The sequence below is a fragment of the Sturnira hondurensis genome, unplaced genomic scaffold, assembly GCF_014824575.4.
Source record: "Sturnira hondurensis isolate 20B ecotype Veracruz unplaced genomic scaffold, ASM1482457v3 Scaffold0014430, whole genome shotgun sequence".
NCBI classification, from domain to species: Eukaryota; Metazoa; Chordata; class Mammalia; order Chiroptera; family Phyllostomidae; genus Sturnira; species Sturnira hondurensis.
In genome coordinates, this window is record NW_028087061.1 from 1,325,991 (window position 1) to 1,342,752 (window position 16,762).

At 45.4% G+C, this 16,762-nt stretch overlaps 1 protein-coding gene across 2 annotated transcripts in view; it reads right to left on the reverse strand.

The window, feature by feature from the left end:
- Positions 1–13,321: 13,321 nt before the first annotated feature.
- TBC1D22B (TBC1 domain family member 22B) overlaps positions 13,322–16,762 on the reverse strand; it is an 81,190-nt gene continuing 77,749 nt past the window's right edge. For both annotated transcript variants that reach the window (XM_037063277.1, XM_037063276.1), the window contains one exon: positions 13,322–15,292. In XM_037063277.1, coding sequence (XP_036919172.1) covers positions 15,164–15,292 — 129 coding nt within the window. In that variant the 3' untranslated portion in view covers positions 13,322–15,163. The remainder of the gene's footprint in view (positions 15,293–16,762) is intronic.

The window sequence follows — 16,762 nt, forward strand, 5'->3', positions numbered from 1 at the left end:
GCCAATGGAATGTCGTTGCTTCTAGGCTCTCTGAGCTGACAAAGCAAGGAAAAATATGTGTGAATGAATCCTAACCCCTCTATATCTATGAATACTTGTATATGCATGTGTATTGTATGTGTGTGTGTAATAACATACATATACACCACTATCTATTTCAACATGTAATCTGAATGTATGCATACTGATGTCTTACAACTCTAATGCACCTGGCTCCTGGATCTAGCCATTTCCCACCCTAGCCCGCACCCCTTGTCCCCTTGCTTATCTATAGTCTTTCACTCCAACAGTGAGACACCTGGCTCTCACCATCAGCCATACATTTGCTTAACAGTAGACATGCAGAGTGGCTTTGCAATGAACCCACACACTCACAGGAAACAACTTCAACAACTAGAGGAGACTTCTTACGTGCAGGTTTTTGCCTTTAGTCTTCCAGCTCTGTTCCACAGTTACTTAGGTCAGCACCCTCTTCCTCCAGCCCCTCCAGAGAGATCATTCCATATAGTTAAACACTCTTTTTTCAAAATCTGCACTGTCTGGATCTCTTGACCTCCTAAATGATTTTTTAAATTTATATACATTAAAGTTCACTCTTCCTAATGTAAAGTTTTATGAGTTTTGCTAAATGTGTAGTGTCATGCATTATAGTCTCATAGAAAATAGTTTCAAGGCCCTAAAAGAAATCCCTTGTGCTTCACCAACTCACCCCTGCCCCTACCCCATTCCCACATCTTGTTCATTTTATTTTTATTTTTTAAATATATTTTATTGATTATGCCATTACAGTTGTTCTAATTCCCCCTTCATTCCCCTCCACCCTGCACACCCCTCCCCCACCATTCCCCCCTTTAGTTTATGACCACGTGTCTCAAGTTCTTTAGATTCTATATTTCCCCTACTATTCTTGCCCTCCCCCTTATTTTCTACCCACTGTCTGTGCTACTTATTCTCTGTACCTTCTCCCCACTTCTCCTCCTCCCACTCCCCTGTTGCTAACCCTCCATGTGTTCTTCATTTCTATGGTTCCACTCCTGATCTAGCTGTCCTCTTAGTTTGCTTTTGTTTTAGGTGTGGTTGTTAATAACTGTGTGTTTGCTGTCCTTTCACTGTTCATATTTTTCATCTTCTTTTTCTTATATAAGTCCCTTTAGCATTTCATATAATAAGGGCTTGGTGATGATGAACTCCTTGAACTTGACCTTATCTGAGAAGCACTTTATCTGTCCTTCCATTCTAAATGAAAGTTTTGCTGGATAAAGCAATCTTGGCTGTAGGTCTTTGGATTTCATGACTTGGAATACTTCTTTCCAGCCCCTTCTTGCCTGTAAGGTCTCTTTTGAGAAATCCGCTGACAGTCTGATGGGTACTCCTTTGTAGGTGACTGTCCCCTTATCTCTTGCTGCTTCTAGGATTCTCTCCTTCATTTTAATCTTGGCTAATGTAATTATGATGTGCCTTGGTGTGTTCCTTCTTGGGTCCAACTTCTTTGGGACTCTCTGAGCTTCTTGGATTTCCTGGAAGTCTATTGCCTTTGCCAGATTGGGAAAGTTCTCCTTAATTATTTGTTCAAATAAGTTTTCCACTTGTGGCTGTTCCTCTTCCCCTTCTGGTACCCCTATAATTCAGATGTTGGAGCGTTTAAAGATGTCCTAGAGGTTCCTAAGCCTCTCCTCATTTTTTTGAATTCATGTTTCTTCATATTTTTGTTTGGTCATTTTTTTCTTCCTTCTGGTCCACTCCCTTGATTTGAGTCCTAGTTTCCTTTCCATCACTATTGGTTTTCTGTGCATTTTACTTCAATTCAATTAGTTTAGGCATCATTTGTTCCTCTAATTCATGACTAAAATCAACCAATTCTGTGAGCATCCTGATCACCAGTGTTTTAAACTGTGCATCTGATAGGTTGGCTATTTCTTGGTTGCTTAGAGTTATGGGCTCTGGGACTTTGAGTTATTGAGCCATATTTTGTTCTGTTTGTACCTGTTACGTATGAGGAGTGGAGCCCTTGGTGTTCCCCAGGGTGGGGCAACTCAGTCACTGGGTTGTGACTCTGTATGTGGGGGTGGGGTCCAAGAGGGGCAATGGTGGTCCCCTCTGCTGCTTCCTGCTGCTGAGGCCTGTGTGGTCTGTCTCACTGCTCGCTCCTTCGCTGGTTTATCTGCGCGTGAATCGCGGTCAGCCTGCCGCCTTGCACCCTCACTGGGTCCACCCGTTGCTACCCCATGCCTAGGATCCCCCCATGGCTGCCTGCACACCTGGGTCAGGGGATATTTCCTGCCCAACCCTGCTCCGCTGCTGGCTCCGCCCCTCTTACCGGTCTGGCTGAATGGTTCGTTTTCAGACTTCCGTATAGTTCAATTTTCTGTATTTTGGCTGCGTTTTTGTCACTGAAACTTTGTTCACTTTAAATTTGGTTGTGTGAGGAGACACAGTGTTTCCACCTACACCTCCATCTTGGTGGAGTGAGTCTCTTGCTCATTTTGTTTCACATATATCCTGGAGAAATTCCATAGCAGTGTATATGCATGTTCTTCCTCCCTCTTTATAGGTGTATATTACTCCATTGTGTAGATGTACCATTGTTTCTTCCATCAGTCCCGTATTGATAATCAGTTCAGTTCTTTCCAGTCTTTTGCTATTGCAAATAGTCCTACAATGAATTAGTAGGTACCAATTTTGAGTACCTACCATGTATTTTTTACATACTATCTTACTTAATCCTCACTACCAACCTGCAAGATACCCCTATTTCCCTAGGAGAAAACTGAGACTACTGGATTGCCCACGATCTCCTTACCATGAGCTTCTTAAGGGTTATGTCTTGTTTTCTATTGAATTCCTGACATTTTTACTGAAGGAATGAAACTCTATTAGTGACTGGCAGTGCAAGGAACTAGAGCCAGGGCTGTGAGCTTGGATCTCTGTGTCCCCAAATGCAGCATTCATTGCAGTCTAGCTATGGTCTCTAAGCTGGAATGGCCATACCCCAGGGAAAGCTAGCAGGATGCAGAAAAGGAAGTAGGGTGTTGCCTGTATCTGTGGATCTGACACATGTCTCATTGCATATACTCAGCCAACATTAATTGAACTGAGCTGAGGAATGTTAGAAAGAGTTAGGAAGTGGGAAAGGAAAATGACAAGAGGAGGAAGCACAGGGCAAGAAGAAAAGGAAAGAGAAAGAGAAATATGCAAAGAAAATATGGCGGATTATTTTCCAAAATGATTACAACAAGATCACCCATCCCACTCGGTCTTACAGTGTGGCTTGACACTCCTCATGTTGTACAATGGTGTCTGTATTTCCGACCCTTGAATCTATGTGACTCCAGGAGAAAAGATGCTATGCCATTCATTAAAGGTGATACAGCTGCCCTGGCTGGTGTGGCTCAGTGGACTGAGCACCAGTCTGTGAAATGAAAGATTACTGGTTAGATTCCCAGTCAGGGCACATGCCAGGGTTGTGGGCCAGGTATCTGGTTGGAGGACATGCAAGAGGCAACTGATTGATTTTTCTCTTGCACATCAGTGTTCCTCTCTCTTTCTTCCTCCCTTCCCCTCTCAAGATAAATAAAAATCTTCAAAATAATATTTTATTTTTAAAAAAGGTGATAGCGGCTTCCACCCAGATTTTGGGGGATGTCCTTGGAACCCAGTCACCATGAGGAGCGGAGAGAACACGGGAAGAGGCTGCATGCCGATGTTCTGGCCAACAGCTCCCACTGTGGTCCCAACTTCATCCAGCATCAAGTGCCAGACATGGGAACGAAGGTGCCTGGAGATGATATTAGCCCCCTGACCTGCGTTACCCCAGGCTTTGAGCCTTTCCAGCTGCAGCCCAGACACTGTGGGGTAGATCTGAATCATCTCCATCGTGCCCCATCTGAGCTCCTGACCCACAGAGTCTGGGAGCCTGATACGCTGGTTGTGTTAAACAAATTTGGATAGCGCGTTATGCAGCAATAAAGAACTGGAACAGGAGAAGTGGGGTGGGGAGCTCTTGAACAGTCATTAGTTGTCTGCTTTAATATTAGGGTAATACGAGCTGCTGTAATGTACAAACCCCAAAGTTCTGTGGTTAGCATAGTAGAAGTTTCTCTTACCCATGCACTTACTCAGGGCAGCATTTCTGGTCGGTGGGCAGCCTCCCACTAAGTCATCCAGGGACTAGGACCACTGTCGTCCTGGGGATTCTCTGTTCTCCGGCGCTTGGGGTCTTTTGCACCCAGAAAGCAAAATGGGGAAAAGGCACACCTACTTTTTAACTGTATAGTCCCACAAGTGACTTATATTACTACTGCTCACATTTTATTGGAAAGAACTGGTCACACAACCCCACCTAGATCTGAGGAAGGTTAGGAAACGTTGGCCAGGCAGTTCCCAGAAGCAACCCTATATTACAGAAAAGCAAGCATGAATTTTGGTGGGCAGTTAGCCGTCTCTGGAAGACTTTCAAACTCAAGTTAACAAATTAAAATGATGATCATGACATAGCCTCCCCTTCCTCTCCCTCTGTCTCATTTCCTTCCTGTCTCCCGGGAACAGAGGTGAGATGAAAGGATGAAGTACAAGTGATCCCATTTTGCTCGCTGTGTGGTTTTGTGAGGCCAGCTCCCACGCAAGTCAGTGGTAAACTAGAGGCCACCATTGTAGTTTGGTCGTGAGGCACAGGGAGTCTGGAGCCAGGTGGCCTGAGCTCAAATCCTTGCTCTGCAACTTAGTAGATATGAGACCTTGAGCAAGTTACTTGACCCCCGCCCCCAGCCTCAGTTTCCCCACTTTTAAGATGATGGTGATGATAGGATAGCACTTCACTTACAGGATTGTTATGAGGACTAACTTGGTCAATTCTATGCTTGTTACACAGTAAGTACCCAGTACTTGTTTGCTACTGTTGCAGGACAATGGGGTGTTAGCTTCTGCAGAGCTGCTTCCTGTAGACACAAACTACACCTTCTCCGTGTTCTCTTGTCTAGGGGATGTGAGTATAGAATGCTTCCCTTCCTTAACGGGTGAAGTTATAAAGTAGAAATCCCACCAATCAATCTTAGATTCTCTTATTACCCATGTATAGGCAAGATGGGTTTTTCAAAATGCGTAAACTGAACAGTTTCCTCAATGAGCAAGGGCTGATCCACTTTGGGGGCAGAGCTTGCCAATTGATTTGAAGTGTGACACCCTGTGTGAGGTTCAATGAGGGCGAGGTGGAACATTTCCATTGTTTTCAGAAGACTGAGCAGAGAAGGAAGGGGTCTTGCTGTAGCGGCTCAAGCAGTCCTGCTGTTTCTCCCTAAGTGATCTCCTGAGATCACAGGCCGACTTTTCAATATATTGCTGCACTGCTGCTCATCTTTGGGGCAGCGGGGCCAGCGAGGCTCAGACCGGTTCTTTGGACTCAGAGCGACTGGGGGAGGCAGATTCCCAGATGGGGTGACCCAGCTTCGTGTGTGCTGTGGGTGTGGGAGGTGGGGCTCCAGGCTCCACATTCCCCTTCTCTCTACCTTTCCTCTTACTCATGTGTTCTACCGCCATCTCTTCTTCACCCACAGCCACGTGAAGACTCGATGCTGAAGGAATCAGGGAAAGATGTCTTTTATTTAACGGGAAATGTTTTAGAAAAACAGAAGTAGGCACGCGGGGAAAAGGAGCCATCTGCTTTGGACAGATTGTGTATTAAATGCTATTTTATGTAAACATAGGATTTCAAGTATAGAGTCAGAAAGATATTTCTGATACCTTTAATCAAGTTTATTATATTTTAGAAGTGCCCATAATGGCTCATCAAGTTTATTATATTCTGGAGGTATCTGTAAGCAGTAATTAAGGTGAATGTGTTAGAGGTACTTGAAATTAGCACTGTAGGAAACCACCTCGTTCTTTGTTGGTTGGGCCCTAGCTGTTTCTTTAAGCATTCACATCCTTTAACTTGCCAACAAGCATCAGTATCCAGTTCAAATATTTATTACCCATCAGATTTTATTAAGGAGGGGGAGGAGGAAGGGTGGAGGGAGGCATGCAAAAGGGAAAGAAGGCAGTGGGGATTAGGCATCAATAATTACTTGTTTTCCTCTCACTGCAGAGTTGGCTTCAGTCTGTTTATTTTCACACACAATACATGGAAGCAAGTGCCTAATATAAAATTAGGCTTGGGGTGACTTACAATTAAACCACACCACTTTGAATTGGCTATTTTTGGATTACAGACAGCCCTGACTCCACTCACCTTTGTCCAAGACTAAGGAAAGGGGGGGGGTGTTTGTCACATGGAGAACCCAGAGTTCTATATCTAAGGTTATAACGCAAGTCTCATCACACTTTTGGGACTCACACATTTACTGCTCTATGAGCTCTGGTATTTATTATTCAGGATTTGTTGAAATGTGCTTAAGTTTATCTCAATTACTAGCGGGCTTCTCTCTCCCATTTCAGTAATAATGTTTAGAGCTGTGTTTTTCAAACTCAGCTAGCATGAGGTAACGAGTTGTTGACCAGCACGTCTGAAAAATGGAGTGGACAGAACAGGGCTGGTGGTCACACACAGTGAGGGCAGGCAGTTTGTGAAATGTTGCTGGTAGTAGTGTGTCTGCCTGGGTGTGTGGTTTCTACCATAGGTTGTGGTGAAAAACCTTTGGAGGGTCTCCGGCACTAGACCAGGTGGAATGAGCTCGTTGCAGCCTCTTCCTGCCACCAAATACAGCCAAATATTCTGGTCAGAATACAAGTACCTGAGAACTCTGAAAAAATAAATGAGCACACAAATGTGGGCAGAGGACACCAAAACTTGAAGAAGCTATCTGTATAGGGTGAATTTCTCAGATTTTTTTCTTCTTTTCACTCACAGCTTTGACCTGAGAGTGGGCCCAAGGTGGGGAGCCTCATAGAAGGAGAGGCAGCAAAAACTTGGAGGGAAAATCCTGAAAGAAAACAACTCGTTTCTTCTACTGTACTCACACTTCCACATTTCTGACACCAGATGTGTGTTTTCCACACCCACCGATTCTCTGCCTCTCCAGACACCGACCGTCCTACAGTCCAGCTTTGACACTAACCACCTGGAGTTGGTGCAGACCCCACCGGTCAGGCCCACACCACCTCCCCCTTCAGTGCCAGTCACAAGTCTCAGGATGTCACCTGTACAGATGACCAACTGCCTACAAATCGGGTGTTCCCATAACCCCTTCCTCAGGTTGGACAATTCGCTGTTACAGCTCACAGAACTCAGGGAAGCACGCCTACTGCTTTATTATAGAGGACCAGCCAGATGGAGAGGGGTGCGGGCCGAGCCCTGGGAGGTCTGAGCACAGGGGCTCCGTGCAGTGGAGTCTGCATGCACCGCCCCTCTCCCTGGCGCGTGCGTGTTCCCCGCCCCAGAGGCCCTCTGAACCTCTTTGGTAAGGGTTTTTTTATGGAGGCTTCATCGCGTAGGTATAACTGATTATCAACTCAATCCCCAACTCTTCTCCCCTCCCCCGAGGATGGGGGTGGGTGGAGCTGATAGTTTCAGGCTTTTTCTAACCAGGGCTTGGTCTTTCACTGACCAGCCCGGACTCCAGCACAGTCCAGGAGCTCGCCAAGAGTCACCTGCGATCACTCAGGAAATCCCAAGGCTTCAGCAGCTCTGTGTCAGGAACTGAGGTATAGACCAAGCATACATTTCTTATTATGCCACAAACCCATCTGTCTGACCAAAGGACCTGGGGGAAAGGGGCCATGCAAGCCAGACAGTTGGGAGTGGGGATTACAATAAAATATTTTTCTCTCTCCCACACCTGGGTCAAGGGCAGGCCTCAATCATGGAGCAGTGGTGGTAGCAGTACAGGCAGAAATTTCAAGAGAAGCACTGTCGTTCTGGCTGGTTGCCGGGGAAACAGCACCTGAGAGCCAGAGAGCAGCAGGAATCCGGAGAGAAACCAGCTAGTGTGGGGATGTGGCACAGTTCTGCACGGTCAAAACCAACCCAAAGCAGCACAGCAAAGCCTCAAAAAGTAAAATGGCGATGAACAGTGGCCCGCGGAAGAAAATCGGCCCTGCAGTTTGGACAGGACCGATTGCCTGGTAAAACAGAACAAAATCAACACTTTCTAGAGCAGGGGTCAGCAGGCACTTCATAAAGGGTCAGATAGTAAATATAAAGCCATACGACTTACATTACAACTATTCATTTCTGCTGTTGTGCCAAAGCAGCCATAGACGATATGTAAATAAATAGGCATGGAAGTGTTCCAATAAAACTTGTTCTGGTGCCAAAACCTGGGACAATGAAACTTTATTTATAAAAACAGCAGGAAGTTTGGATTGGCCTGTGGCTTGGGCACCGGCCTGCAGTGTCCTTGGCGTCATGGATATGAGACAAATTCGCACAGACTACCGAGTCCTGTGGAGGAAAAGGGACCACACAGCTATTCCCTCAAGAGGGGAGCACCTCAGAGTGGCCTGGCAACTCTCTCAAGGGGAGAACGTGCTGACTCTTTCCTAGATAGGCCTTTATTGGGTTTAAGTTGTGCGGGAATACAGGTACAGCTCATTAATCATTGTCAGGCAGTAACAATCAAACAGTAGATGGCAATTCGAAGAACTATTAGGGCTTCTTCTGAGTTAGGGTTTACCAGCTAAAAGGCCACAAAACTTTGGGAAACAAACTCATTGCCTGCTTGGGCCTTTATCATTTAACTAAAAGCATTCTTAGCAAAGCAGGCTTCACAGGACTTTACACATCCTTTCTCAGGCCTGATCACTGAGGAGCCCGCCCTTTCCAGCACAGGGCTGCACCCTCCCTCTGTCATTGTTTCAGGCTTAAGTCAAGCAGAGGAGGCAGATAGCCAAGGAATTTTTGGAGACTTCTCTCGGACTCAGGGGAGTCAGGCTTTGTCAAAGCCGAGGGGTGAGGGTCCATCACCCCCTTTCTCCATAGCCCCCCACCTCCTTCCCTGGGGCCTCCATGTGATCATGCCTGTCTTAGGTCATTCTCCCCTTGGGGAATCTTACCTGTCATTAGCTAACTGATCAAGCACTGGGGGCCAGTTATGGATAAAGAAGCAGAAGCAGTGCTCCTGCCTGGGAGATAAGCTTTGTCTCCTTAGTGGCTTATGGTCTGAAGGTCACTCACTCAATCTTCGCCATGGGGGGTTACAGCTCCTGAAACCAGGTAGGGTGATTCCCAACAGGCCTGAAGGCCACAGTTTGCTGACCCCTGCTCTAGAGGGTTTTAATAAGACCCATTAAATAAGAGTCTCACTCGTTATATTCAGAATGTCCAGGATACAATTCAAAATCACTCAACATACAAAGGCCTAGGAAAATGTGATCAATTTTAATAAGACGAGATATCAGAAAGATGCCAACCCCAAGAGGATCCAGATTGGAATGATCAGACAAAAATTTAAAACACATATTGTAACTATCCTTCATGAGACATAAAAGTAAGCACACTGGAAACAAAAAGAAATAGAAATATTCAAACAATATCTAAAACTTAAAAATCACTGTATCGGCATAACAGTCAATGGAAATAACAGAAATGGAATTAATGAACTTGAAGATAGATGAAGAGAAAATAATCCAGAGAAGTAATGAACAGAAACTTTGGGACTGTGGGTCCAACATTCATAACATCGCAGTCCCAAAGGAGCAATAAGAGGTTGGTGAAGGAAAAAAATATGTATTTGAGGAAATAATACCTAAAAGTTTCTGAAACTTGGTGAAAGACAAAAAACTGCAGATTTAAGAAACTCAGTGAACCCTAAACAGTGTAAATGCAAAAACAAACATAAAACCACAGAATAAATACACAAAAAGCAATACAACCCACACTCAGACATATAGTCAAACTTCTGAAACCCAAAGGGGAAAAAAAGTCTTAAAAGCAGTCAGAGAAGCAATATGGTGGGGCCTCAGAATATCAGATATAGAATTACCATATGATTCAGCAAGTAGATGTCTGGGTGTATACCCAAAAGAACTGAAAGCGGAAACTCAAAGAGGTATTTACATACCCATGGTCATGGCAACATTATTCACAATAGCTGACAATGGAAGGAAGCCAACTGACCATCCTCAATAGATAAGTGGGAAACCAAAATGAGGTATATACCTACAATGGAGTATTATCCAGCCTTAAAAAGGAAGAAAATTCTGATATATGTGATGACAAGGAAGAACCTTGAGAACATATACTAAATGAAATAAGCCAGACACACAAAGAGAAATAGCGTATGCTCCCATCTATGTGATGAACCTAAAGTGGTCCAGTTCACGGAGACAGAAAGCAGAAGGGCAACCGTCAGAGCTGGGGGAGGGGCTGCTATCCAACCAGCACAGTCTCAGCTCTGCAGGATGAGGAGTTCTGGAGGCGGTGGCAACAGCTGCAAACAATGTGAATGTACTTAACGTCACCAAACTGTACACTTAAAAATTGTTACAACGGCCAATTTTGCCACATTTTCCAGAAAAGCACTCTGAGAAAGATGATGACCATGGAACAATGGTCATGACAACTCGGGATTTCTCATGGGGAACTGCGGAGGGAGGCAAGCAGACAGCAGCCGTCTTTCAAGTGCCATGAGAAAAGAACTGTATCCAGAGAAAACACACGCAGGGGTAAAGGCCAAGACGCTTCTCAGAAGAGGGAGGACAGCGAACAGTGAGCGCACCTGCTCTACGAGAAGTGTTCGAGAAAGGTTTTTAGGCTGAAGGGAAATAACAGCAGAGGGAAACTTAGGAAATGGGGGTGAAACATTAAGTGGTAAATGTATCCTCTTAAGTTCTTTTAAATACGTGTTAACTATTGAGAGCAAAAATCGTAGCAGTACCTGCTCCCGTTGCGGTGTATGTCCCCATAACTCATAGCAACTGTAATATAAAAGGGGGAGGATGAAAGGGTCCACAGGGCTGCAAGGCTTCTACATTTTACTTGAAGTGATAAAGTATGACCTGTACCTGGACTGTAAACTGTTCTGATTCTGTGTTAATTTCATCAAGAATCTAAAAGCCTCTATTTGGTGTTAGTGGCAGCTTCCAAACTGTCTGCAGAGATGCAGATGTAAACGAGGCTGACTCCGTCCTCCTGGACCCCCTGGTTTCTTTCAAATTTCAATGTTCTGACTTTGACCTAAGAGTCTCAGCCAGCACCAAAGCCTCATAACTAGTGGTGCCCTGTAAACTTACACAATGTAACCATCAAGAATCCCGTCAGTAAAAAAATAGAATGGCATGGCAACTGAGATGAATATCAAAGTAGGCATTAGTTGAAAGCATCATGAGACCACCAGCAGGTACTGTCCCTTTGTCTTGTTGATCATGAGTAGTTCAGCTATACTAGAAAACATTACTGTAACTATAAGGAACTTACTCTACAATAAATTGTTACAATTCTGGGTTGCCTACGATAGTCTGCCTCATTTTCTGGTCTCCAGATATCTTCCTGGTGTGGCGGTCACTGCACGTTTGTTCCACCTTCAGAGTCTCCAGCTGGGAACTGAGTGTCAGAAGTCCCAAGAGGTACCAAGGGCACAGTGATCGGGGCTTAGTTTCTGACTCCAATTTTTAAAGCTTTACAAAGATGCTGGTCATACAAAGTCCAATCCAAAAACAAGGCAAATGCTGTAAGCCAGAGGCTCTTCCTTAAGCAGCAAATGAGGTCGCTATTCGGGTAACCTACCACCCTCACTTCACAGATGGATAAAAGCTGAGGTGGGGCGGGCCTATTTAAGGAGAACCGTAGAGCTTTAGATTACAGAAACATTGTAGGTCAGAGTGTGCCAGAATTAGTCGGAAAGTTTTTATCAATTTGCTAATCGTGACCAAACGTATTTCAGAAAAATGCTCAGTTGCGGGCCAGATCCCCAGTTGGGGGCATGCAAGAGGCAACCGATCTATGTATCGCTCTCGATGTTTCTCTCCCTCTCTCTTTAAAAATAAATAAATATTTTAAAAAAGGAAAAGGAAAATGCTCAGCTTCCTACATAAATGAAAAAAACAAGAATTTTGAATGAAGACTAATTCAGATTATTTTTTTACCAGACTCAGGAACAATTAGTGGCCTCAAGTCCAAATAATATCAAGTAGAAATACTGTCTGTGCTTTATGACAATGGTTAAATTCCAAGGGTAACTGTCAACAGCTCCTTGAATTTCAAAGACAAATCCCTTCTATATGGTTATGGGAAAGTCTAGTTTCTATTTTCAACTCATTTTCTTCAGTTCTTACTGTAGAGATTGCTACCTGAATCCTAGTATGTTCTCTCCTCCCTCCGCAGTCATAGAATCCTGGTTGTGAGCCAAGGTACGTGGCTGCCTGGAACTGGCTAACCCCCAACCTCCCTTGCAACTAGGAGTGAGCTGCCGTGGGACTGAGTTTTGACCTGTGAATTGTAAGAAGAGGTATTAAGAGGCAGCTTCCTGGAACCTTCCCTTAAACACTGCTGGAACGTTTCCTCCGTTCCTCCTTCTTCGTCCCTTCTTTAACCCATGCTGTTGCGTGGAAAGTGGAGGCAGCAGCTAGAGGGGCCGGCTGTCACTCTGACCGTGAAGACCTGGAGAAGAGGCCAGACTCCGAAAGGCTCTGTGAAGTGCTCATCGCCCTAGCTCCTCCGGGTTGCCTACGTTGGGGCTTTCACGTGAGGGAGAAGCAAACCCCCATGTTGTGTGAGCCAGTTATTTTTGGTTGCTGTTACATGTGCTGGATTTAACCCTAATGACTGAAACCAAGAAACACTCTCAAATGAATCCTGGGAAGAGTTTCATGTATTGAAATCATACTGTAGATAAAACTGCAGTCAGCTGCCTTTCTGGAGTCAGGTTACTAGGAGAAAAACCAATCAACCACCAAAAACCTTCATGAAGACCCTAACTGGAGGGCCATTCTTTGAATACATTTTAGTTCTAAATGGTTTGGTGGGGAAAACACTGCCGGCATCCCAGAGGGTCGTCCCCTGGACTTGGACTTGGATTGGACAATGAGGATGTTGAAGTAGATATCCGGTCAAGCACTATGATTCTCGTCCGTTTTCAAACCTCCATTACATTATAAACCCCTTTCTACTAAATTCGTCCATGTAAAGTGCTTATCCTAGCATTTGGCACACTCTGTCAGCTCTTAGACACCGCACTGCCTCTTATTTTCAGTTTCCAGTCCCTTCGCACAGACAGTGCTCTGTGAGGGGCTGCTGGCATCCGCTGAGGCTGCCTTTCCATCTTCGGTTGATCCCCGCTTGCCTTCCAGAAGGCTTCTCCCCCACGCCTACTAGTGTCAATAGGAAAAACCCCAGAAAAAGAGACTCCTTAGGTTCCAGGTCACGCAAATCCAAGGGAGAAAAAAACAGCAGTGGAGGAGGAAATACACCATTTATTTACAATCCTTTCACTGTATCCACAATTTCCCATACAAACATACGAACTAAAAAAATAAAACCACCACCTGGGAACACAAGTGTCTTTCTTCAGTCCAGCCGAGGATGGGTCCCGAGCCCACCCTGCAGGGGAGACGGAGGCACGCTGAGGGGCGGCGCGGGGTCAGGAAGGATGCCTGAGAAGCAGCTCCCAATGAGAGACGGGACACGCCTGCGTGGAGGGGCTCTGCTAGCAGAGACTCAAGGGTGTCACCCACCGGGGACACTGCTTAACTTCTCAAGAAGATGACAGCTGCCTGCCACCATCCCCCATTTCCACACTACCAAACACCAAAAATCCATCATGGGTCACACAGCTCAGGAGCTGAGTGAGGTATGATTATAATAGCGGGGGACACTGGACGCCTGTCTCTGAGAGGAGCCCAAAACCTCAGGGACACATGGGAAACCCCTTTTCTTGGCACTGACAGTCAGTTACAGCTTCTGTCTTGAACACAATGCTGACTTAAAAATGTTAAAACAAAAGCCCTCTTCAGATTCTGGGGATAGGCAGGGGGTAAACACATGCAGAAGGGCTTCTGCCTCTGTGATCCTCTCTCCGGGAGGCTGCCAGGGGTGGAGGGTGGGGAGCTCTGTCTGAAGACGGGAAAGAGCAGGGTGGGTGCTGCACCAAGGCCTGGAGGGGGAGGGGAGCGGGGCAGGAAGAAAAACTCTGGGACACAGATGTTGGGGTGGCTGCTGCTGGTCTCACAGCAGCCCCATCTGCTCAGTGATGCTCATGCCAACAGATGCCCATGCACCCCCCTCACAGGAGGGTACCCAGAAACCAACCTGGAGGTGCTGAGGCCACCCCCTGGCAGCTTCACCTGTGCTAGTGACCTAGACTGCTTTCACATGTTGATGTACATTATAAATATAAAATCATATCTGCTACAAAGAGGACATATATTTGTACATCTTTACCCATATACATAATAACACAATGTACACATAATATCTTGGAGTGGGTCATCATGGAAAAAGGATCCGGAGAGGTAAAAAGCCCCTCCTCCCTCCCCTGCCCTGATCCTTCTCAAGGGACACTTGAACACTTAGTCACTGGGGCCTTTCCCAGCTGATGGGCTAGTCTGGACAAAGAATTCAGACATGTAATTAAACGTTGGGTGTGTACACCCACCCATGCACACAGATGCACGCTCACATACTGGTGACAAAAGGAAAAATAAAACTCCTAGCCCTTGGGTACAGGCCTCTTCCCAGAGTTATAAGCATCAGTACCTTGTCCATCTGAGAACAATGGTCTTAAAAAGCTGCCCCTCACTGGCTCAGACCAGGGCAGAAGGTAAAAGGGCTAGGAACTGGGAACAGGGGAGAGGGGGCCAGGAGTATTTTGAAAACATAAGGCATTTTTGACCTGTGATCAAATCAAACCATGTGACAAAAAACAACAGTATCAGTTGGGACTGGGAGGCAAGAGATAGCCAGTCCGTGGGGGGACGATGTGAGTTAAGACCCTGAGCCTTTCCCTTCATTTGTCCAGTTTCTTCTAAAGGGGCAGACAACCCTGTACCTCCTTTTCAGTCCTCTCCCAGAGCTGGGCCCATCCACGTGGCACGGAATACTGACAGTGGTCCAGGAGACCCACCAGAGACACGAGGTGGTGGATAGGCACGCCGAAAAGTTAAGACCTGGGCGGCGGATGTGAGCTTTCTACAGCAGGAGTAGTTCCTGGCCGGGGTCCACAGCTCGCACAGGGTCCACAGTGATCAGATCGCCATCAGAGATGGGGGCAGTCTGGTTCCCAAGGGAGGACAGCACCTATCGGCGGTAGTGATTGGGGGCATCGGCAAACATATACTTGAGTCTGTATGCCTCAGCAAGAAGCAGCCCGATCTCTTCGTTGCCCCAGTGTATCGTAGGTAGGTTTTGTAGCAGCATGAGGAGACCCTGGAAGGCAAGAAAGGACTTTTCCTCATCCCAGGACTACAGAGCAAAGGACCAGCGGGCCCTGCAACGGGGCCCCTTTCTCTTGGGTCATACATCCCAAAGGGTAAGGCCTCCTTTCTCCCAAGCAGCACATGGCCCTCAGCCCAGAGTTTACCTACAGGAAGCCTTGAAAAACCTCTGCTAGTTCTCGGATCCAATAACACCTACCTAGTTAAAAGTATCACAGAGAATGACAACAATAAATAAAGATATTTCAAAAAGAAAAATAATCACTCAGCTTCAAATATCTCTCCTAATTTTAATTTTTTTCTTTTCACATGCATATTTCTTTAAATAGATGTAATAATAGTTAGAATTTTATGTACTTTCAAATTTTTACCCATAATTTTCATGTTTTCCTATGTAGCCTTAAAAATGATTATATTAAATATTAGTATTCTGTCATGTGGCTACACCCTAATTTACTCAACCATTTCCCTTTTGTTAGTGACTTAATTTGCTTCCTTAAAACAAAAAAACACACACACAAAAAACCTTTATTGGAGACTGCTACCTATCATTATGCATTTAACATTTTTCTCGCAATACCAATGTTACTTATAATCACCCTATTTATCCTCTGCCATGTTCTCCAAAGACTGTCCCCAACCTACACATCCAGCTTATTCCCCACTTTTCCTAACGTGTATGCCTCATCTGGCCAGGTCCACTTCTGCCTCACGGTTTATGTTATTCCTTTCACCTAAAACACCTTCTCTCTTCTCCACCGATCTAATCCTATTCAGTTTTCAAAGCACAGGGCCCTGAAACAGCTCCATGGAGACAGCCTATTCAAAAGGATATTAGAATTAAAAATAACTGTGGGATTTGGGTTCTCTGTAGTTTAGTTACTCATGCTATTATTGCTGCTGCTTCAAGTTCTTTTTCTGTCTCTCTTTCTGAACTGTATAGTCTTGCTATTTTTCTGATCATAAAAGTAATAGTAGAGAGGGAAGATGGCAGCCAAGTCGGTGGAAGCTGAGTCCACTTGCCCTTGCCCCCAACTCGGATACTCGGCTGATCTGCCAACAAATAAATTGAATTTTATCGGAATCTTAGCTGATATGAATTTGGAAGCCAAGGAGAACAGAAGACACTTCACAATGGGTGCATACCGGACATGACAGGGGTTGTGGCTCCAGCTGGAGGGAAGAAGCCACGAATAAGCCACCAATAATCAAAGTCCAAGAACAACACGAGAGCCCACATACATTGAATAAAGGGCGGCTCTATAGCATCCAGATCAGGAGATTGAAGAGACTGCACCACTGAATCCCCCAGACCTCCTACCACAGAAGTTCACCCCATGAAGACAGTCAGGCAAAGTAGAGCAACCTGAGAGGCAGAAACAAACAAAAAGCCATCTAAAATGGGTAGACAAGGAAATAACCCCCAATCAAAAGGAAAGGAGGAATCCCCAGAAAACTAGCT